Source organism: Geotrypetes seraphini, chromosome 7 (genome assembly GCF_902459505.1).
Source record: "Geotrypetes seraphini chromosome 7, aGeoSer1.1, whole genome shotgun sequence".
In the NCBI taxonomy this organism is placed as follows: Eukaryota; Metazoa; Chordata; class Amphibia; order Gymnophiona; family Dermophiidae; genus Geotrypetes; species Geotrypetes seraphini.
The window spans coordinates 29355327-29379866 of NC_047090.1; the positions used below are offsets into that span (position 1 = coordinate 29355327).

Genomic DNA, 24540 nt, shown 5'->3' on the forward strand with positions numbered 1-24540 from the left:
GTTGATGTCTGGAAGCCGTCTGAGTGGCAATGATGTTGAAGAGCTGCCTGCCTGAGCTCTTCAGCGTCCGTCTTGCCTTCTCTTCCCTCGTGATTGAGGGTGCTAGACTAGTAGAGACAAGGGAGGCGGGTAGGATCTTCCAAACACTGGCAGTACCGCATTGTCCCGCCGTGGCGCTGTACGCGGAGCTTGGACGCTCGCGCTCTCTATGGCAGGCGAGGAGCGCCGAGCCGCGCGCGCTCTCTCTCTCCCGCCCACTTCGCCAGCGGCTGCTTCCGGCCGCCGAAGATGGCGGAGTATTTGCAGGTGTTGCGGCGGGGGTTGCAGCAGATTCGCGCCCACGGCGGCATTTTCGGCTCCTTCTGGCAGTTTATAAGGTAACCGGCGCCCTCGTTCCGACAGGCTGCGCTCAACGGACCGTGGTGTGGCGGCGGCTGCTTTCTTTGGTGTTTGTCCCTTGACCTTCCTGGCTGCTTGGTGGCTGGGAAAGACCTTCAGTGAAATGGCAGGAGGCCCTCAAGTCCGAAGCTCCTTATGGATGAAAACTAGATTGCAAAATAAATAGAGCTGTCTTGTTTTTCTGATGCTTTGGCTGCAATTTTACAGCTGGCTCGTTATATGGTACATTTAGGATGAGGTATAAGGGAAAAGGGATTTGTTTATGCCTTCTTGGGTTGTATAGCTCAAGGCAGGTTGTATTCAGGTAGAATAGATTTTTTGCTTGCCCCTGGAGGACTTCTCATCTGGGCACGTATCTGAGGTAGTGGAGCGTTAAAAGGACTTGTTGGCTACACAGAGAAACCCCCACAGAGGCAGATAGTCAACAACACTATCTAGATCAGTGTTCTTCAACCTTTTGACACCTATGGACCAGAGGAAATAAAATAATTATTTTGTATCTCGAGCCTGATGCACGTGCCGGTACGGTTGAAGAACACTGATCTAGATAATGTGTCTGAATATCTTTAGATTGCCTTGGTGCAGGTTTATTTTTTGATGCTTAATAATCGGATGGGCTGACCATTGGAACAACAGGACAGTGTCTGAGAGCCCACAGCAACAGAGGGCCCAATCTTCCCTAGCTGCCATTTAATTTAATCACTTTTGATGGATGGTTAGGGGCCTGTGATCTTTTTACCCAAGGGTCCAGGTCGATTTCGGTCAGCCTTTGCTGAATATATTGCCTTTCCAAAGAGCAAGGTGGTTTACAAACAAAAAAGAACACCATTGATGAATCTCCTACTTTTTCTTTCCTCTCAACTCAATCGGGATAAAAGAAGTCAGATTCACTTGCTGTGACCACTGCCTCATTATCACGGCTGCAGAAAGCATAGATACTCTGGCGATATAAGCTAACGATATTTCTATTTACCTGCTCAGGTTGCAACCTCAGAAACGGACTTTACAACTCTCCCCCGTCTTGTCCATAATCCACAGTTTGGGAAGCCTTGATCTAAACTGTATTTGATGCAATAGTGCAAAGGTGGGAAATCTTGATTCTTGAGGGCCACAACCTAGCTAAGCACCCAGGACCTCCCCAATAGCACTGTAGCAGAGATCACTGCTACTAATTATTTCTAGAGTGCTGCTAGACATACACAGCGCTCACTGTACAAAGTCATAAAGGAGACAGTCCCTGCTTGAAATGTCTTACATCTAGACAGACAAGCAGGATGCCAGTGTGAGAGTATACAGTTAAATGGAATGGTTAATCTGCTGGCTAAGGCTGTGAGCAGTGAGGAGTAGGGTTATAGATTGAAGGCTATTATCAAAAAGTTTCAAATTTATTAATTATTTATATACTGCTCTTCAGTTGAGGTTGTTTAAGTAGTTTACATTCAGGCACTCAAGTTTTTTTCTTTATCTGTCCTGGTGTGCTCACAATCTACCTAAGTGGGTTTTCAATCTACTTTTAAACAAGGTAAAGGAAGGGGCATGACAGATTAACTCAGGTAATTTATTCCAGGAATACGAGGCAGATGAAAGGAAAAAAGTCTGGAATTGGCAGTGGAGGAGAAGGGTACAGATTAAAGCAGCTTATCTGAGGAATAGAGTTCTGAGAGAGGTGTCTAAGGAGAGATACTGAGTACCGCAGCATGATCAAATGATTTTTAGCTGCTAACCACATAACTATTCAGATAACTTAGGACAGCAGAAAAAAAAAGCTGTCCTAAACCTATCCAGATAAACTAGCTGGGTAGCGGATGAATATCTCTGCTGTTTTGATAGTACCAGCACTTCATTGCTCTGTCTAGATGTTAGCTGCAGCCACTTTCTGGATACTGCTGCTGAATATCTGTGTGTGTGTGGGGGGGGGGAGGGATGTGTGTGTGGGGGGATATGTGTGTGGGGGGGAGTTGCCTATGGCTGTCAGCATTTAAAAAAGTACCCACTAATCATTTCTGGCTTTGTATTGGGGGGAAGTTCACACCGAGGCAGTGGGGGTATAAGTGAGTTGCTGACAAGGAAGGGAAGATGGTTAGTAGGATTAACTGGAAGCAATCCACAGATACAAAAAATCCCAAAGTAAGATGTCTAACATGAGAAAGGAGGATAAAGGGTCTCAGAAAACCACTTGGTTTGGAACATAAATGTCCACTGCCAAGACTGACTGGTTCAGAGTCTCAATCATTGACCCTTGTCTCCATCTCCTCCTAGTGCTTAACTCAATTCTTACTGTAGCAAATATTCTTTTTATATTCCACTTCTTAATGATTTCAACAGCAAGAAGATGTCACTTATCTTTTTAGCATTTAGAGTTTCTAGCCAGCTCTGATGGGACCCATTTCGCCACTAGGTGACTTTCTCAAGGGTTCTCTCTTTATTTACACATCCTTCCTCATTCTATAGGCTGTCGGCATTAAAAAAAATACCCACTAATCATTTCTGGCTTTCTATTGGGGGAAAGTTCATACCCAAGGCAAGTGATAGGTTATTAATGAGCCATATTAAGGACATTGATGCCAAGGAGGTTCAGCAAATTTCCAGTTTGTAAATCTGTGACTCTGCTTTGATTAAGGATAAATTAATTGTTCATTGTAAGTTGGAAATGACAGAGACTTAATTTGAGATATTTGAACTTTCCTAAATCTGTCTTTATTTGATATACTAATGCGTTTCTGTGCTACAATCAAAGTGGTTTACATATTATACAAGTACTTTATCTATCCCTTGTGGGCTCACATTCTGTTTTTTTTTTGTACCTGAGGTAATGGAGGATTAGATGACTCACCCAGGGTCAAAAAGAGCTGTAATGGGAACTGTACTCGGTTCCTCCAGGATTCTCACCCCACTTCACCTCCACTCTGCTAGAAGTATACGCAAGAGGTATTAAAGAGAGCTCTGTAATCTTGACTCACCTGATGAAGGTTTCTTAGGAAGAGGTTTTTATCTAGTCAAGTTTTCAGGATCCCACAATGAATATATATATATGAGAGACTTACATACAATTAAGATAGATTTGTATGTACTCTCTCATGTATGGATTTCCTGAAAATCTGACTAGCTGGGTTTATCCTCAGGACTGGGTCGACATCTCCTGCCTTCCTTCATTGGGTAACAAATAATGGTAAGAAGTCAATTAATCTTTTTTTGCCCTCTACCCCTTCCATTATTTTAGGTTTATTTTTCAGCTTACTGTAGCAAGAATTCCTCTAGTTTTCCTAGTTATCAAAGGATCTTAACTCTAGTTATTGCTTCTATTTTTAGCTTGTTTTACACTAATTATGAATCCTTTCAAGGGAATGAAAATTGATGTTAAGAACATAAGAAGTTGCCTCCGCTGGGTCAGACCAGAGGTCCATTGCGCCCAGCAGTCCGCTCCCGCGGCTGCCCATCAGGTCCATGACCTGTAAGGTGATCCTTGTTTAAAACCCTTTAGTCCCCTTTATCCTTCTATCTATACCCTTTCATAACCTATCTCTACCTCTATCTGTATCCCTCAATCCCCGTATCCTTCAGTAATTTATCCAATCCTTCTTTGAAACCCTGTAGTGTACTCTGCCCTATCACAACCTCTGGAAGCGCATTCCAGGTGCCCACCACCCTCTGAGTGAAAAAGAATTTCCTAGCATTGGTTCTAAACCTGTCCCCTTTCAATTTCTCCGAGTGCCCCCTTGTTCTTGTGGTTCCCAATAGGCTGAAGAATCTGTCCCTCTCTACCTTCTCTATGCCTTTCATGATCTTGAAAGTCTCTATCATGTCTCCTCTGAGTCTCCGCTTTTCCAGGGAGAAGAGCCCCAGCCTTTCTAACCTGTCTGCGTACGAAAGGTGTTATTGCAGTGCTGGGCAACTTTTCCTCCAGTTTATTCAAGTACATACATTTTTGTCCGTTCATGAGTCATCACAGAAATGGAGCATACACTTTGTTTTTACACCAAGCATAAGAGATTAATAGTAGAAATTGTACTTTTATAGTAACTTACTGGTTAGAGCAGTGGGCTGAGAACCAGGGATCAAATCCCACTGAAATGCTTTGTGATTTTGGGAGTCACTTAACCTTCCATTGTATCTGGTAGTAACTTGCTGCCCCCTCTCACCCCCATCAAGCTGTGCTGTTGAGTACTGAGAGCTAATCTGGCCATAGGATTAGAATGGGTGGCTTAGGAAATACCTAATGTACCTGAATGAACTTATCCTGAATTTTATAACTTAACTCTATCTCTATTTTTATCTGTACCTTTATATCCCTTGGAGGACAAAGGGATAGAAGGGTACAGATAAAAATAGAGGTAGAGTTAAGTTATAAAATTAGTCAGGGACCACTGTTTCAGGCAATAGGCCTGATGGGCCGCCGCGGGTGCGGACCGCTGGGCAAGATGGACCTATGGTCTGCCTCAGCGGAGGCAACTCTTATGTTCTTACTATTAAAGAAGAATGAGCTAAAGCTAAATTACTAAGTGACTAAAATCTAAAGCCCTAACCATAGTGCAATAATGCATTAACCTTTAAACAGGGCTTCCAGACTTGACTTGATGACTCTGTGGGAAGTTGGGATTGCAGGAAGTCAGCAGTGAATGTGGATGAGGTAAATTAGATATATTTGTATATATTAATATAGAAACATAGAAATAGACGGCAGATAAGGGCCACGGCCCATCCAGTCTGCCCACCGCAATGACCCTTCCCCACCTAACTCAGTGAATAGATCCCACGTATCTATCCCATTTGACCTTAAAATCAGGCACGCTGCTGGCCTCAGTGACCTGAAGTGGAAGATTATTCCAGCGGTCAACCACTCTCTCAGTGAAAAAGAATTTCCTGGTGTCACTGTGCAGTTTCCCTCCCCTGATTTTCCACGGGTGCCCCCTGGTTGCCGTGGGACCCACGAGAAGGAAGATATCTTCTTCCACCTCGATGCGACCCGTGAGATACTTGAACGTCTCGATCATGTCTCCCCTCTCTCTGCGTTCCTCGAGTGAGTAGAGCTGTAACTTATCCAGCCTTTCCTCGTAAGGGAGATCCTTGAGACCCGCGATCATCCGGGTTGCCATTCTCTGCACCGACTCCAGTCTCAGCACATCTTTTCGGTAATGCGGCCTCCAAAATTGCACACAGTACTCCAGGTGTGGTCTCACCATGGATCTATACAATGGCATAATGACTTCAGGCTTACGGCTGACGAAACTCCTGCGTATGCAACCTATGATTTGCCTTGCTTTGGAGGAAGCTTGCTCCACTTGATTGGCAGCCTTCATGTCCTCACTGACGATCACCCCTAGGTCACGCTCTGCTTCAGTTCTTGTTAGGATCTCGCCATTTAGGGTGTAAGTCTTGCATGGATTATGGCTGCCTAGGTGCATGACTTTGTATTGTATCTCACTGCTGGTTGTGGGCCTTAATGTTCTTTAAGGATAGTGTTTTGAGATTTGGGGGGGTCAGGAGATTTCATTATTTCCTGATGTTTCTAGGGTGACTCAGTTAAGACATCATTTATTGTTAGCTAAAAGCAGAAGTAAACTCTTAGAGAACTACCTTCAGATTAACATTTTCTTGTGTCTGTCAAGTTGTTTGTGCAGGTAATAGATATTCTTTTATGGAACTTACTCACTTGAAGAACTTTATAGAAAATAGGATTGAACCCAGAGAAATTATGTTCTGAGGGTCTGGATAACCCAAGTAGCAGTTGCTTCTTTGTCTCTTTATTTCTTTACAGTTTTTTGTTTACCCCAAAATGTGAATATGATCCCTTTTATTAATATTTGGACTCTTATGAATGTTAGACTTTTTTTCCTATATTTTTTTTCTCTTTTCTTTATGCTTTTAAAGGCAAAAGAGGTTCCATAAGTTGAAAATTACAACTGACTAATGTACTTAGGCTTTCTAAATTTGTGTAAAAATGATTCAAATTTTAAATCTCAGGTCACTGCTTTATTGTATTTTCAACCTATTTCTCTGCCCTAAACTATTGCAGGGTAAGTGATCTGAAGATTGGTGCATTAGTTGGAGTTGACAAATATGGAAACAAGTACTTTGAAGACAAACGATATTTCTTTGGTAAGAATGTGATCTAAATTCATTATGTTCTTGCTAATATTTTAAAAAGTTAGTTTGTGAGTGTACTAGGACAATGGTTCTCAACCCTGTCCTGGAGGACCATCAGCCAATCGGATTTTTGGGATAGCTCTGATGAATATGCATGAGAGAGATTTGCATATATTGGAGGTGACAAGTATGTGTCTCTGCTCCATACATATTCATTAGGGCTATCCTGAAAACCTGACTGGCTGGTGGTCCTCCAGGACAGGGTTGAGAACTAGTATATGAGAGAATTCTGCATTCTGTTGCAAATACACAGGTGTCCGTACTTTAGCTGTTGACTTCCACTTTCTGTGAAACCACAGAAGGGTATAATTTTAAGAACATGAACTCCTTCCTTTCTGCAATGGAGAACAGCTCCCTCCTCAGTTTTTCTTTCTGAACCCCTGGATGGTGGAGGCAAAGCGCAGCCTATGTTGGTGGCTCAAAGGGGAGAACTTGGTAAAAGGCATGCCTCAGAATCGATTCGTGAGTGACCCTCACGACCAATGCCAACCTCAGTGGCTAGGGGGCTAGTTTTGTATTGGGGCAGACCAGGCATGGATCTCATGGCTACAGCCAGAAATGCGAAGGCAGTCCAATTCTACAGTTGAGAAGCTGAGCAGGGAATCACAGGGCTAGACTTCCTAGTTCAGCCCTGGCCAACAGAGCAGCTTCTCTATGTATTTGCACCATGATCCATGGTGGCTCGGATCATCCATAGGAGAGCAACATATTGTGGTCTAGTGATCCTGGTGGCCCCGGACTGACCCTGAAGACCTTGATACTCAGATCTAGTGCATCTGTAGACAGTAGGTCCCTGAAATTGCCTGTTCATCGGGGGCTCCTCAGTGAAGGCCCACCAGTTCTGATGGAAAAGCTAGATTGCTTTGGTCATACGGCATGGTTCTTGAGTGCGCGGCCTTGATGCGGAAGGGCTAGTCAGAGGTTGTGGTTGCAACTCTCCTTAGGGCTAAGAAATGTGACTTTTGTGGCCTATTGCTAATACCTGGAAGACCTTCCAGTTATGCTGTGCCAAGGAGCAGGTAGAGCCAGAGAGGACTCCCGTTCAGGTGATTCTGACTTTCCTGCAAGCCAGTCTTGAAAAGGCCTTGTGGTTTCATGTCTCAAAGTGTAGATAACCGGCATCTCATGCTTTTAGGCTCGGAGTGGCCTCTGGTCTATGGCTTCTCACATGGACATCACTCAGTTTTTGAGGAGGGGGGTGCTCTCGGACTGAAACTCCTGTTGGGTAGACTGTTCCCATCTCGGGACCTCAATGTGGTCTTAAAGGCCTGGCCCATGCTCCGTACAAGCCTCTTTCGGAGGCTTCCCTGCTGAATCTTACAGTCAAAACAGTGTTTATGGTTTCCATAGTTTCAGCAAGAAGGATTTCAGAATTGCAGCCATTTCTCCATTTCACAGAGTCAGGTGTTTCTCTGTGCACAGTTCCTTCCTTTTTTCCAAAGATGGTTTCTGCCTTCCATGTCAATCAGGAACTTTGCCCACCTTTCAGCCTATGGGTTCTGCCAAACTTTCACTTTCCGTGAAACCGCAGAAGGGTATAATTTTAAGAACATGAACTCCTTTCTGCAATGAAGAACAGCTCCCTCCTCAGTTTTTCTTTCTGAACCCCTGGACGGTGGAGGCAAAGCACAGCCTGCGTTGGTGGCTCTAAGGGGAGAACTTGGTAAAGGGCATGCCTCTCAGAATCGACTCGTGGATGACCCTCGTAACCGATGCCAACCTCAATGGTTAGGGGGCTAGTTTTATATTGGGGCAGACCAGACATAGATCTCATGGCTACAGTCAGGAATGCGAAAGCAGTCCGATTCCACATATCCAGCTTTTGTGCAAGCTGGATATACGCAGGGCCCTGCTCATCTTTTTGTGCTGACCAGTCGCTCAAGGCAGGGTAGGCCTGCCTCTAAAGCTTCCATTGCCAGATGGATCCGCATGGCAATTTTTTCTTCCTACATTTCCTGCAGGAAACAGCCTCCTATTTCTCTTGCAGGACATTCCACAAGAGGTGTAGTGACCTGGGCAGAGTCCCAGGCTGTTTTGTCTGATGAAATCTGTAGAACAGCTACTTGGGTTACTCTTCACACCTTTACGAAGTTCTATAGAGTGGATGTGACAGCTCAAGAGGATGCCACCTTTGGGTCCTTGGTTTTGTGGACAGGCTCATCTGTCCCTCCCTAGATGTCTGGCACTGGTTTGGTACGTCAGCTAAAGTATGGACTCCTGTGAATCTGCAACAGAACAACAGATTAGATTCTTACCTCTATAATCTGGGTTCTGTTAGGATACACAGGAGTCCATACTGCTCTCCCTGTATAGATTTTTTGTGATTTGCCTGATTTCTGCCTCAGACATTGCCATTGTCCTTCTTGGGGCCTCTTCTATTATATCTAAGATTAAGCAGAGACGTTATTACAGGAACACAAACACCAATCGCCAGACCTATATACAACACACAATCGCCAGACCTATATACAACACACAATCACTCCAACATGGAAAGGAAGACCTCACCTCCCCAAGTCCAAACCATACACCTACCCAAGAACACTCATATACCCTTTAACAACAAGTGGTCCACAAACAGAATTCACCACTCTTACTTGTGCCTACCTCAACATAAGAGCCGTAGGCCCAAAAACAGAACCCATAAAAGACTGGATACAAAACGAGAACATAGACTGCCTATTCCTCACAGAAACCTGGCTAACATCAGACGAAGACCCCAGGATTACAGAAATCTGCCCAAAAGACTACAAAACAGCAGTGGTCTGCAGAGAAAACAAAAGAAGTGGAGGTCTAGCCATTATAATCAGAAAATCACTTAACATTAACACACTAGACAAAATATCCACTCCTTACATGGATCTTCTGGCATGCCAGCTCTCATGCTCCACACTAAAAGAATCCATGACATGCATACTATGCTATATAACACCAGGAAACTGGAACACTGCAAAATCGGAATTCAAAGATTTCTTATACCGAAATTCACTATTGACCCCATACAACCTTATCCTAGGCGATCTAAACCTACATCTCGAAGATCACTCCTCCAAACAAGTAGAAAACCTACTATCCTTTCTCAAAGCCTTAAAATACAAGATCCTAGATCCACAAACCACCCATGAAAAAGGTCACCAAATAGACATCACAGCCTTCATGACGCAACAGCCCCTTCTCCCAGATATTCAGACATCAAATGGAAAGTGGTCTCGTTCACTATGGTCAGACCACTATACATACTCCTTCAATATCAACTGGGCCAAAAACAAATCTAAACCAAAATCCCAAAAACTAACCTACAACTCACGTAAACATATCGACTCCTCCAAATTCTGGTCAAAAACAGATGAATTAATCCAAGAATCTAACCCCAAAGACTTCATTTCACAATGGAGCAGCTTAAGTAAAGCCACCTTAAATGAGCTAGCCCCAATGCAAACAAAAACCAGAATTAGCAGACGATCTGACAAATGGTTTGACAACGAACTACTCCTACGCAAAAGACAATGCAGACGACTCGAAAGAAAATGGAGGAAAACCAACCAAGAACCCACAAAAATTGCATGGAAAATACTCATCCTACAATACAAGCTACAATTAAAAGACAAAAGAAAGACATACTACACCAACCTAATAGGCAAAGAAACCCAAGACACTAAAAAACTATTCCAAATACTGAAAGAACTCACAGACACCAAACCTTACCTGGCCACTGATAACACCCCTCCCCCCTCAGCCTGCACACTAGCAGAACACTTCAAAAATAAAATCACAAATGCCAGGACCAACCTCGCTGGAAACCCAACTCTCCTAGATGAGATCACTATAATCCCTTCAGACAAAGAATCTATAGCAGCAGATAGAACCTGGTCCCTCTTCCCCACTATACAATGGTCAGACTTCAACAAACTCTACAAAAAATACAGTCATGCAGCCTGTGACCTAAACCATTGCCCTCCATATCTACTAAAAAACGCCAGTATCAAATTCCGCTCTCTCCTCCTACAATGGATGCAAACACTGCTCACAGATGGCCTTTTCCCACAAGACCTCAGCGAAATCATTGTCACCCCTATCCTAAAAGACCCTAAAGGAGTAATGGATCAACCTTCCAACTACAGACCCATAGCATCAATACCACTTTACGTCAAAATAATGGAAGGCCTAGTAGCCAAATTCCTCACTGACTATCTCGAAGATCACAACATACTCCACCATACACAATCTGGCTTCAGAACCAATTATAGCACTGAAACACTATTAGGATCCCTCCTGGACACAGCTAGACAACATCTCAGCACAGGAAAAAAAATATTCCTCATACAACTAGATCTATCTGCGGCGTTTGATCTGGTTGACCATAACATTATACAAATTCTGGATGCAATTGGTATCACAGATAAAGTGCACACATGGTTCCAAGGATTCTTAAAGACCAGATCCTACAGAGTAAAATCAAGCAACGAAAAGTCAGAACCCTGGTCCAACCCCTGTGGTGTACCTCAGGGATCCCCTTTATCCCCCACACTCTTCAACCTCTACATCGCATCCCTCGGCACCTGTCTATATAAATCAAACATAATCTCCTACAGCTACGCAGACGACATCACCATTCTTCTCCCTTTTGATCATCTAAAACCCTCCATGATAGACACTTTACATAAAACATTAGAAACAATAACATCTTGGATGAAAGACCACAAACTGAAGCTAAACTCAGAAAAAAACAAAATTCATTCTCCTAGTAGCCATTACAAACCTAGTAATCAACTCAACCACATTCCCCATGCAAACCACTCTAAAACTACTGGGAGTGACAATTAACAAGTACTGTATCATGCAACCACAAATCAACAAAATAATACAGAAATCCTTTGCAATCATGAGAAACCTAAGACAAGTGCGAAAATTCTTCGACAAAACTCAATTCCTGATCCTAGTTCAAGCCCTAATGCTGGGTCTACTATACCAGTGTTCTTCAACCTTTTTACACCTATGGACCGGCGGAAATAAAATAATTATTTCGTGGACCGGCAAACTACTAAGACTGAAATTTTTTTTAAATCATCGCCACCCCGTCCCCGCGAGCTCGGTCCCACAAACCATCTGATCCCATCCGCATAAGCCTCAAATAGTTATGATTTTATATTGACATATATTAAAGTATAAAAAGAAACAATATTCTATACAATTGTCATTTTATAAATACAAATAATACAGGGCAAAGATCAACAAAACCCCTGTCTCCCCTCCCCTTCACATATATCCCCTCTACTATCAAGAAAACTGAATAAGCCAAATTATTACAGAATGCTACACAAATATCATGTAACAGAATACCACAGTCACACATGACAGGATGGTGTTAGGGGAGTGGAACTAGGGCAACTGCCCCCTGGTCAGAGAGAGCCCTAAGCCAGCTGAAAGCTAAAGAAGGACTGCCTGGGCTTTGCACTCCCCAGTTATGTCTAGCAAGATACATATTTCAAATCTGATATATTTGAATCACAAGATAGAAATAAAATTATTTTTTTCTACCTTTTGTCGTCTCTGGTTTCTGCTTTCATTGCCTTTTCACTCTCTTCCATCCAGCGTCTGCCCTAAGAACATAAGAATTGCCAGTGCTGGGTCAGACCAGTGGTCCATCATGCCCAGCAGTCCACTCACGCGGCGGCCCTCTGGTCTAAGACCAGCACCCTAACTGAGACTAGCCCTACCAGCGCACGTTCTTGTTCAGCAGGAACTTGTCTAACTTTGTCTTGAATCCTTGGAGGGTGTTTTCCCCTATAACAGCCTCTGGAAGAGCGTTCCAGCTTTCTACCACTCTCTGGGTGAAGAAGAACTTCCTTACGTTTGTATGGAATCTATCCCCTTTCAACTTTAAAGAGTGCCCTCTCGTTCTCCCTACCTTGGAGAGGGTGAATAGTGTCTTTCTCTATTAAGTCTATTCCCTTCAGTATCTTGAATGTTTCGATTATGTCCCCTCTTAATCTTCTCTGTTCGAGGGAGAAGAGGCCCAGTTTCTCTAATCTTTCGCTGTACGGCAGCTCCTCCAACCCCTTAACCATCTTAGTCGCTCTTCTCTGGACCCTTTTGAGTAGTACTGTGTTCTTCTTCATGTACGGTGACCAGTACTGGACGCAGTACTCCAGGTGAGGGCGTACCATGACCCGGTACAGCGGCATGATAACCTTCTTTGTCTTTTCAGTACAGAATCTGCCCCTTCCATTCACTGTCTGTCTTTCCCTGCCATCTCTCCTCCTGCCCCCCCCCCCCCCCCAATTTGGTCTGGCATCCATCATCTTCCTTCTGTTCCCCTCATGGTCTGGCATCTCTGTCCTTCCTTCCCCCCTGTGGTTTTTAGCATCTCTCTCTTCTCATTTCCTCCACTCAGATCTGATATCGTTCTCTGCTCTCTCTTCCTTTTTCTTCTCTGGTCTTCCTTCTCTATTTTCTGCCTCCATCTAAATTAAATTGTTTCTTACTATTTAGTCCTGTTTCCCTCTTTTCACTGTGTCTACCCACAGCTTGTCACCCCTTTCCCTCACCCCTCCATTATCTTACTATTTTCTTCCCCCTTTATTTATCTCCTCCTTCCATCCAGTATGTGTTCTTTCCCCACTTCCATTCAGCATCTGCTCTCCCCTCTCAACTGACATCCATTTGCCTTGTGCTCTCTCTCCCTTCTTCTCACTTCCATCATCTCTCTTCCATCTTCTCACTTCCATCCTTCTCTCTCTCATCTCCTCCATTCCATCATCTGCCCCTTCTCTCTCCCCCCCCCCAACTTCCATCATCTGCTCCCCTTCCCCTCACCTTTGCGGGTCACTTTCTTTCCCCTGAGGGTGGCTCATGTCGGAGGGAAAGCTTTGGCCGAGCAGAACCACTTGCAAGGAACAGTGGAACTTGATGTTGATGCTGGGGCCCGTTGCCGTTTGAAGAAAAAAAAAAAGGTGGATAAAAGGGACCTGCAAAGGTGAGAGGAAGGGAAACCTCCAGGACAGCTGCTCTTTGCCCTCCTTCAGTGGCCCAAGAGTCTTTAGGCAAGCGGCAGCTCTGTGTGCTTTTAACTTCGGCACAGAGCTGCCCCTAAGCAGTAGTTTAGCGCGGTTTCATGAGGCAGCCTCAGGGACTTTGCTAGGCCGGCCCACATCGCATCATCGAAGCAGGCCGGCCTAGCAAAAGCCCCGAGGCTGCCTCATGAAACCACACTAAACTACTGCTTAGGGGCAGCTCTGTGCCGAAGTTAAAAGCACACAGAGCTGCTGGTCTGGAGGTTCGGAGAAAAGGCAGGAAGTATACGCGGCAGGAGTCCCGGCACAGCGACGGCAACAGGAAGTTGCAAGTCAGCTGACGCCAACACCTTTCGTTGCGGCGGGGACCTGAATCCTTCGCGGACTGGCAAGATTTTTTTGCGGACCAGCGATTGAAGAACTGTGTACTAGACTATTGTAACATTCTCTAGCTACCCTGCCCCGCGACCATGATTATACAACTGCAAACAATCCGGAACACAGCCCTGAGACTCATCTACTCTCTGAGAAAACATGACCACATCACCGAGGCGTACCTCCACTCACACTGGCTACCAATCCAAGCAAGAATACAATTCAAATTCTACTGTCTTCTATTTAAAACCATAAACGGAAACAGACCAATATACCAAAACAACCGTCTAATCCGAACCACATCAACCAGACAAAGGAGAACCCACGCTCTATTCACATACCCCCCAATCAGAGAAGTCAAACGAAAAAAACGGTATAATGGCCTCCTGGCCACTCAAGCAGCGAGAATAGACCGTCAACTCTCTACTTTGCTGATAACGACCCCTGACTACAGAACATTTAGAAAAGAAATAAAAACCATACTATTTAAAAAATCACTGATACCCAACAAACGAAACCAACCTAACGCCACAAGATCCACCTCATCTCTATGAACCAAGTTGACTACTCCCTAACTATTCTATAATTCCTCTGGAAATGGCCAGATAGATCCTTTTTGTAATCCGCCTTGAATCGCAAGGTAATGGCGGAATAGAAATCACTAATGTAATGTAATGTAACAAGGGGCTTCCTTTTCTCTTTCCCCTTTGGAAGGTTCCTTGGCCTCTGCTTGTTGCACTTAGCAGATTGGCTCTTAATTATTCATGTGACTAATTTATTGTTCATTGTTTGCTTGTTAATTGTTTATTGTCCTAAGTTTCAGAGCAGAGTAGAATATGTTTGTAGCCGGGGAAGTTCACCATGTCTCTCCTTCTTATTTTTCAGTGGTGATTGCTTTGGTACCAACTGAGGAGGGAGCTGTTTATTGCAGAAGAGGAGGAATTCAGGTCCTTAAAGTGATACCCTTCTACAGTTTCATGGGAAGTGGGAATCAACAGCTAAAATACAGACTCCTTTGCATCCTAACAGAACCCAAATTATCAAGGTAAGAACCTAATCTGTCGTTTGTTTGACTTTTAAATCTGTGTATAGCCTCTCAACTCAAGAAGGTAAATTAGTTAAATGCAGCTTGAGGGTATATAGTGCCAAAGAGTAGCATTGGAATTTCTCATAAGGAGAAAACAACTTTTTAAATTAAAAGTATTTTTTCTGTGATTAGAGACTTGATATTCTTCACCAGGGGACCCCTGGTTTATTTTCCATGCCACACACTTGAGGAGCCCATCAGAAAGTAGCATGCTCTGCATAAGCTCACAAGGGGTTAAAAGACATTTGGCTACATAGTTCCAAAAAAGCAAGCCCTAACTTGCTTTAAAATAATTTTTCTCAAGTCTTACTTTTGTGTCAACTCTAATAAGAATTCTGTTAACAGTATTATTCTTATTTTCAAGGCATTTAGGTTTGGCAATCCTCAATATTTTGAACTCTCTAACTATTCCTGAGATCCCTAAATTATCATTGCCTTATATTATCCAGCCCTAGATTTGCTCATTTTGACTCCAATAGATCATGTATTTTCTAGTGTGGGAGAGAAAACATCTACATGTCCAGCCTCCATTTTGACTAGGTTCATTCTGAAGCCAGAAACATCCCCATAAGACCTTAATTCTCTAATAACCACTGATAGTGAAAATAGATGTTTCAAAGATATAATCATCCACAAATAGTGATATTTTATGTAACATCCCTTCTATCTCAACACCCTGTATGTCATTACAATTCTATACTGCTTGTGCCAAAGACTCCATCACCAATGTGATAGGAATGGGAAGAGTTAAGATGAAAATTTGTACTGTAACTATGGCAAATTATAACCTGTTAACTGTATATTGTGTATGTTGACGTGTAACCCATCCTGGGCTCTTTGGGGAGAACGGACTAGAAAACAAATTAAATAAATAAATACAATGGAACCTTGGTTTACGATCATAATTCGTTCCAGAAGTATGCTCGTAAACCAAATTGCTCGTATATCAAAGCGAGTTTCCCCATAGGATGTAAGGGAAACTCGTTTTGATTCGTTTCACCTCCCCCTCCCCCACCCCGAGGTTACCGGCGCTGCTCCATTCCCTCCCCCCTTGAGGCCACCAGCGCTGCTCCATACCCTCCGCGATCCGGCATCCCCCCCATGAGAACCGGCATCCTCCTACCCCCCAGCTCACGTCACCCCCGCGATCCTACATCCCTCCCCGAGCACCGAAATAACATCCCTTATCCCGATTTGGCACCAGCACCAACGCACAGGACATGCCGGTGCCCGAAGATCTTCCCTCTTGGCTGTGCTGGACTGGACTGGGCCTTGAGCATTTGTGCATGCTCAAGGCCTTCTGTTCTCGCTCTCTCCAAGATTCTGAGAATCTCGGCGAGAGCGAGACCAGAAGGCCTTGAGCATGTGCAAATACTCAAGGCCCAGCCCAGCACAGGCAAGAGGGAGGATCTTTGGGCACCGGCATGTCCTGTGCGTTGGTGCTGGTACTGGTGCCAAATTGGGGTAAGAGATGTTATTTCGGTGCTCGGGGGGGGGGGGGGAACGACGCGAGCGGGGGGAATGCCGGATCGCAGGGGGTGGCGCTCCTAAATCGAGTCAAACTCGGTTTCCGAGGCGCAGATTTTGCAAATGTTTTGCTCGTCTTGCAAAACACTCGCAAACCGGTGCACTCGTAAACCGAGGTTTGACTGTACTACTACACTGGCCCCTTTCTATGGAATAGCATGCCCCTAAACATCTGATCCAAATTGTCACTTAAGTGCTTCAAAGCAAGCCTTAAAGCATGGCTTTTCTAATATGCATACCTTCCTTGGTCTGTTTCTAATATCTGGGATCTATGATGAACATAAGAATAGCCTTACTGGGTCAGACCAGTGCACCAGTCTCTGGGTTGTTCTCTTTTGTCTTTCTTTCTGTCTGTGATTTGTAATGTGATGTTGTAGAATGACCTTGAGTGAATATATTTCATATTTGAAAAGAGTTCTTTTTTCAAGTCAGATTTGTGCACTAATGTAATATAAAAAATAATCTGCTTATAAAAGTAATAATCTAATATTTGAAATGTTTCTAGTGCCTTTTCTTATGTGTACTGTGACCACAATGTTGTGTTGCCTCGCACATCACTGTGGAGTCAGGTGTTGGAGCGCTTCTGATTTGTAAATATTTGCTTGTTTGAACTTCAAGGTCGCCATAGATGGGTAGAGTACACTCATGAAATGAATGGGAAAAACACGTACTGGGACTTGGATGGAAGCATGGTTCCCCCAGAATGGTAAGCTATCCAGCCTGTAGGAGAATCGGAAACCTGAACATCATCAATACTTGTTTTGGTTTTCTTTTCAAGAAATTTTCTTACTACTTCCCCACTAATCTATGAGGGGCGTTCAATAATTTATCTGCCCGAGTATGAAAGAAAGTAGCAAGCATATTGAAACAAGTCTGTGCTATTGTGACATGCACAGTTACGGCTCAGTGCGAGACATTCCAAGAATCCTCATGCAAATCAACTAAGAAACTGCTAGATTTGGAGCACTGTTCATTGATAAAATTTTTCACAAAAGAAGGGAAAAAGCCAAAGGATATCCATAAATGCATGACTGCAGTTTATGGTGAGTCTGCCCTATCATCCTACAAAGTAAAAGTTTGGAGCAAGCGTTTAAGTGAGGTAGAGAGTCCATTAAAGATGACCCTCGCACTTCCACAGAAATGCGCAAGAAAGTCGAGGATTTAATTTAGTCAGACAGACAAATTAAGGTTTCCCAAATAGCTGAAGAATCCAAGAGAGACAACAGGATGTTTGCTCCAATTCCTCAGATTGTCTCTTTACACGTGAGATGTCTCTTCTGCTTGTTTATTTTTCCTTTGTTTTCATTGTTTTCTATCCAGTCATTAGACTTTTCAGTGCTGCAGACACTCCCAGTTCTAGGACATCTCTAGCTGTAAGAGAGTTCAGACTCTGAGGTCAGAAGTCTGTAGCCAAGGGGCAGCCTGCTTGTCAGGCACCTACTTGGCCTGCATGTATTTATTTATTTTTTTTATCATATTCTGCTTTTACCTAAGTTGATTACAGGGGGAAACCCCCCCCCAATCATAAGATAAAAAGACCAAAAAAACCCAGTATAAAACCCAATAAAACAATATACAGATAACATTTCCATTAATCACTTCAGTCCTTCAGTTGCTGCTGCTTAACCACAGTTCGAGAGCTCAAGGACTGTTCCCTTGGGAACAAGACTCGCCCCAGGTTCTGTCCTACAGAGGGTTTGAGCGCAGGCTGGGTGACTCCATGGCATTTTTCTCCAGGACCAAGGCTAACTGCATGCCCTCCCCCCAACTCAGCTCATGAGGTCCAGTTGAGTTGAAGTCTCAGATCAGTCATGGGGTCTGAGAGGCAGTCCAGGCTTGTTTATTTATTTATTCAATTATTTAGCCCGTCCTCCCAAAGGAGCCCAGAACGGGTTACAAAGTACATCCACAATATAATCGAGACAGGACAGAGATGACATAATTATAGAAATGACAATAAAACATATACACTAAGTAGCATCTGGTGAGAGGAGGTGGCGTAGGTGCGTTGACTCTGAATGGCATTTCTGGGTGCATGTCCTTAAGGCGCTGGGTTTGTAAAAAGGAAGGTTTACACGGCCTTCCTGAAGTCCATCTAGTGTGCTGTAGTCTGAGTATGAAATGTGAGTAGGAGCATTTGCGGGCTGTTTGAGGCAGAGATTCTACCAGTAAGCTAATGGCAGCTTCAGCTCAGGCAACTCCCAGCACCTGTATGGCACAATGAGTACAAGTCTTGACAGCCTTAGAACTGAAGTGGGGGGGGGAGGAGTCTGTAAAAGTGGATCCTGGGAGCTGTTGTCTCTACACTACTGGGCCAGTAGAATAACATTATTACTGAGGGAGAATCCCCGACTCTTCACTGCATTTAGAAAACTAGTAAAAACAAACTTGTTCAACCGATTTGTATCCTAATTGCTTCCTTTGTCCTATCGCTTTACTCCATATGATTTTTACCACATTCTCTCATTTCCTCTCTGCTCTTGGCCTACTGGAATTGATGTCTGTCCAGTGCCCCACTTTGGCTGATTGTTTGCAGCAGGCTCCTGCTCTCTTTTTCCTGTTCCGCTGCATGTACTTTAATACCTTCTTTGTACCTATCTTCGCTGATTGTCCAGCTCCTCTTATTATGAACCGCCTCGAACTACTATGGCTTTGGCGGTATATAAGAATAAAATTATTATTATTATCTGGAGATGACAAACAAGTTTCACCTGTCCAATCACCTCTTTGTGCTAGCAGGTACAGCCCATAGGGGCTGCCCAGCTTCAAAGGTGACCATTTCCAGATAGATTTGCATGGCCATTTCTTCAGCCTATATCGGAAGCGTGAAGGGTCCGCTAGTATTGTTGAAGGTACATTACACTAGATGTGTGGCTTCCTAGTGGACAGTCAAGAGTGGTGTCTCCTAAAGAAATTTGTAGAGTGGCTACATGGTCCTCTCTCCATACTTTCACAAATTTTTACAGGGTAAATGTAGCTCAAGGATGATATGATGGAGGTCTATAAAATACTGAGTGGACTGCAGAGGGTGGCAAGACAATTGCGCGCAAGGACAACCTGGAAAGAGTAGACATGACTCGTTTGCTTACTCTTTCCAAAAATACTAGGTCTATGGGTCATGCATTGAAGCTATTAAGTAGTAGGTTTAAAACAAACCAAAGAAAATATTTCTTCACACAACATGTCACCAGCAAGGACGCATCCGAATTTAATAGCTTCCTCTCCTCTTTAGGCTTTCCCCCTCCCACTCTCTCCCTTACCCACGAAAAAGGCCACACACTAGACCTCATCAGTTTTCTGGATCTCACTACTCACAAAACCTCAACCACTGACATTCGCTGGGAAATCGTTCCCTGGTCTGACCACATCCTAGGGGCTTTCTGTCTCCCAATCTTCATGTCACATTTTGGGCCCCCAACCCGCACCTCAAATTCTATTACCTTCCGCAAAAAAATCTCGAGCAATCTGTTCTGGACCAATTTTCTTGACAAACTCTCCCCCATCCCTAAACCTGCAGAACCAGAAACAAACTGGCAAAACTGGATCGCCCTCTCCGAGTCCACCTTACTTTCCCTCGCCCCTCTCTCCACTAAAACCATCTCCTATTCCCACAATGCCCCTTGGTACCTCCCATACCACAGAGAACTGAAACAGAAATGCAGAGCTCTGGAACGAAAATGGAAAAAATCTAAATCCCCTACAGACAGACACTCCTGGAGGGTCAATATTAAATTCTACAATACTGTTCTAAAAAAAGCAAGGAAAAACTTCTACAGTGACAAAATCTCCAAATCCAACAACCAGAGTAGCACATTATTTAACATCTGGCATTCCTTAACCTCCAATAATGCCTCCATCCCCCCCCTCCTCCCCCTCAGCCGATTCTCTGGCAAAGTTCTTAAGCGACAAGGTCTCCACCTTGAGGCGCTCCTTCCCTCCTGCAATCTCCTACAAATCTCTGATTCCAATCGATCCCAACCCTATCCTTGCAGACTCCTACCCTATCCCAGCTGACAGATCCTGGTCTTCCTTCGAACTTGTTTCTGAATCCCTGGTCCATAATCTCTGCTTCAAATTGAAATCCTGTAATTGTACCTTGGATCCATTCCCCACCTACCTTTACGAGAACACTCCCCCTCAGGCCATCTCATAAACTCCGCCCTCCATTCGGGTCTATTCTCCCCAGAAATGGGCCATATCTCCTTAATCCCACTACTGAAAAAACCTGATCTAGACCCCTCTACACCATCCAGCTACCGTCCAATAGCAAACATTCCTCTCCTTACCAAGATGCTAGAATGGTTGAAGCTACAGCCTCCGCACCCTGGGGTTGTAGGTTCAAATCCCATGCTTCTCCTTGTGACCCTGGGCAAGTCATTTAATCTTCCATAGCCCCAGGTACGTTAGATAAATTGTGAGCCCACCAGGACAGATAGGGAAAATGCTTGAGTACCTGATTGTAAAACCGCTTAGATAACCTTGATAGGCGGTATATAAAATTCTAATAAAAACTTGAAAAAAAAACAACTATCTTCCTACCTTGAAAAATTCACCATTCTGCTACCCTACCAATACGGCTTCCGTCCCAACTTCAACACCGAATCCCTTCTGATCTCCTTAATCTCAAAAGTTCAACATCTCCATTCTCGCAACAAGTTCGCCATCCTTCTTCAATTCGACCTCTCTGCAGCTTTTGATATCGTCCATCATGATATCCTACTTTACCAACTCACCGAGATAGGTATTAACTCCACAGTCCTTGACTGGTTCTCGAAGTTCTTACGCTCGCGCTCCTACATAGTCAACATGAAGGGCACTTCCTCCCCCTGGAACTCGATCTGTGGAGTCCCACAAGGCTCATCTCTCTCCCCTATCCTTTTCAACATTTATATGTCCTCTCTTAAACTGTTCCACCTCTCCCCCCTTGAAACACTTTACACTTATGCAGACGACATCTTTGTCCTCCTTGAGACCGACCAGAACCTCACCAACCTCTCTGCGAACATATCCTCATGTATATCGAACCTTCAATCCTGGGCCCACACTGTGCAGATGAAACTGAACGAATCCAAAACAAAACTTCTCTGGCTCGGCCCAAAATTGGACCAACTGCCCACCTCCATCCCTCTGTCCTCTGGCCCCACTCTGCATCTTGAACACTCAAGTAAAATTCTGGGAGTCATCATTCTACACTTTCCTTTAGTGATCTCCTCAACTCCCTAATAAAAAAATGTTTCTTCAGCCTTCACATGCTGAGGAAAGTGAGAACCTGTTTCCATCAAAAACACTTTGCCGTCCTTGTCCAATCCACCATCCTTTCAAGACTGGACTATTGCAACTCTATCTACCTAAGCCTAACAAAGAAAAACCTTCAAAGACTCCAGCGGATTCAGAATGCCGCTGCTAAGCTTATCTTCGCAAAAAGCAAATTCGACCACGTCTCGCTGCTTTGGTCCAAGCTCCACTGGCTTCCGATAATCTCCAGAGTCCACTTCAAATGTGCCTGCCTTACTTTCAAGATCCTACACGGCATCCTCCCCCCCCTTTATTCCTCTTTCTTGGAATTCCTCTAACCCCAATTCCACCAGATCCACCCAAAAACTGAAATTCTCCTTTCTCTCTCTAAAAGGCGTCTCCCTTGTAGAAAAACTAGGTTCCTCCCTCCCATTTAGAATCACTGAGCTCTGGAACAACCTTACCTCCCCTCTTAGGAATCTGAGCTCCCTCCAATTCTTCCGTAAACATCTGAAAACCTGGTTATTCTCAAAAATGTAACTCTTCCTCCCTCTCTGATTATTCTAGTCCTCTAAAATGTCCACTTCATCCTTCCCTCCTCTGGAGTTCCTTTCTACCCTAACTCCTGTTAAGCGTGTCGAGCTTTGCGAATGTAGAGATGATGCGATATACAAACCTAAGGTTTAGTTTAGTTTAATTAAACTCTGGAATTCTTTGACAGAGAATGTGGTGAAATCAGTTAGCTTTGCAGGGTTTAAAAAAAGGTTTGGATAATTTCATAAAAGAGAAGTCCATAGGCCATTATTGAGATGCTTAGGGAAATCCACTGCTTATTCCTAGGATAAGCAGCACAAAATCTGCTTGGAAATCTAGCTAGGTGCTTGGGACCTGGGTTGGCCACTGTTGGAAACAGGATGCTGGGCTTGATGGACTTTCGATTTGTCCCAGTATGGCAATTCTTATGTTCTTATGTAATACCGTTAGTTAAGCTTTGGAACTTGTGGCCAGAACAGGTGGTAACAGCAATTAGTGTGGCTGGGTTTAGAAAAAAGGATTAAACAAGTTCTTGAAGGAAAAATCTATTGAGACAGACATGGGGGAAGCCATTGTTTGCCCTGGAATTGGTAGCATGGAATCTAGCTACTATTTAGGTTTCTGCCAGGTACTCTTGACCTGGATTGGCCACTGTTGAAGACAGGATATTGGGCTAAATGGACCATTGGTCTGATCCGTATGGCTATTATGCATATTTTTACTTACAGCCAGTTCCACAGACAAAAAACAGAATGTCTCATTACCTTCTGATTGGTTTATGTCACTGATGCACAGACTTTTAATTCTCACTTCTGCTTGGACAAAAGGCGACAAGGCAGCTGCTCAGTTATTGCTTGAGCAAAGGAGAAAATGTGTAATAATAATAATTTATTCTTGTATACCGCCAAAGCCATAATAATTCGAGGCGGTTTACAATGAGAAGTACTGGACAATCAGTGAAAAAAAATACAATACAAATCATACATACAAGATAAAAGGATAATAGATTAAAAACAGTGAATCAGGTTAGAAATTGACTAAACAACTGTGTTTTTACTAATTTTCTAAAAGTAAAATAAGATGGAGCACGCATAATAACATTAGCCAACCAGTCATTCAATTTGCCTGTCCGAAATGCAAGAGTTCTATCCAGAAATCTATTAAAGCGACAAGCATTTACTGTTGGGTAAGCAAACATATGGATTCTGCGTGTAGGCCTGTTAAAACGGTCTAGAAAAAAAATGAGGGACCAGGTACTCGGGAGCCATACCAAATATTGATTTAAAACAGATATAGGAAAATTTAAACAAAACTCTTGCCTCCATTGGTAACCAATGTAGTTTTTGATAATAGGGAGTACGGTAATATGTTCCCATTTTTTCAAACCAAAAAATCAGCCAAACTGCTGAATTTTGAATAACTTGAAGCCTTTTCAGTGTTTTCTTATATGTACCCAAATAAAAAATATTGCAACGATGTCTAGCAATGATTTTCTTAACTAACTGACTGTGATGAGTTCTGCTGAATCAGGAATGCTTCAGTTAGCACCAAAAATCATAATAATAATTGATAATCTGCTGAGTTGATATCCCCTTTCCCTCCAAGCATCTTCATGTTTTTTTTTTAATGTATTTTGTTTAGTTTGTGAAACAGAAGAAGATAGAATAATAAAAAGGGAGTTTGATTGATTGAAAAAGATTCCAAGAACACCAAGATGAAGGTCAGATGAACTAGTGAAGTAGGTAGAGAATGCAGTAATCTCTGCAGACATTGGAACGCAAAATATCCATGGAAAGAAGCTTCAGTACTATTAGAGAAAATCAAGAAAAGTCAGCTTCTTGTAGGCAGCTAGTCACCTGGCTACGTGCTGAATGCTGCGGCTGGATGTCTGCTGTTTAAAATGGTTTCTGTCATAATCTGTCAGGGACTGCTTTTGTCATGGAAATGGGAAATAAGAAAAGGAAGGATCTAAAAATATATAGCTATCAAACTACTGCTGTAATCTTATCAGGTCCTGCTCTGGGCAAGTCACTTAATCTTCCACTGCCCCAGGTACATTATATAGACTGTTAGCCCACCAGGACAGATAGGGAAAATGCTTGTCCAAGCAGTATATCAAATCCCAATCCCGCTGTATTGCACTAGTGCCAGGTTCTTGGGCATGCTCCAGTTCTGAGTGGTACCACTGCCTAGAATTCATAAATGACCTTACTGTCTGCCCATAAA

The 24540-nt window shown here is 43.5% G+C and overlaps 1 protein-coding gene across 2 annotated transcripts in view; it reads left to right on the forward strand.

Moving 5' to 3' along the window:
- Positions 1 to 231: 231 nt before the first annotated feature.
- Positions 232 to 24540, forward strand: part of NDUFA12 (NADH:ubiquinone oxidoreductase subunit A12) — a 43053-nt gene continuing 18744 nt past the window's right edge. The window contains exons 1-4 of one of the 2 annotated variants that reach the window (XM_033953423.1): positions 271 to 377; positions 4955 to 5026; positions 6413 to 6495; positions 17164 to 17251. In XM_033953423.1, coding sequence (XP_033809314.1) covers positions 5016 to 5026; positions 6413 to 6495; positions 17164 to 17251 — 182 coding nt within the window. In that variant the 5' untranslated portion in view covers positions 271 to 377; positions 4955 to 5015. Of the gene's footprint in view, positions 378 to 4954; positions 5027 to 6412; positions 6496 to 17163; positions 17252 to 24540 lie in introns of both variants that reach the window. The other variant, XM_033953422.1, reaches the window with a different exon arrangement.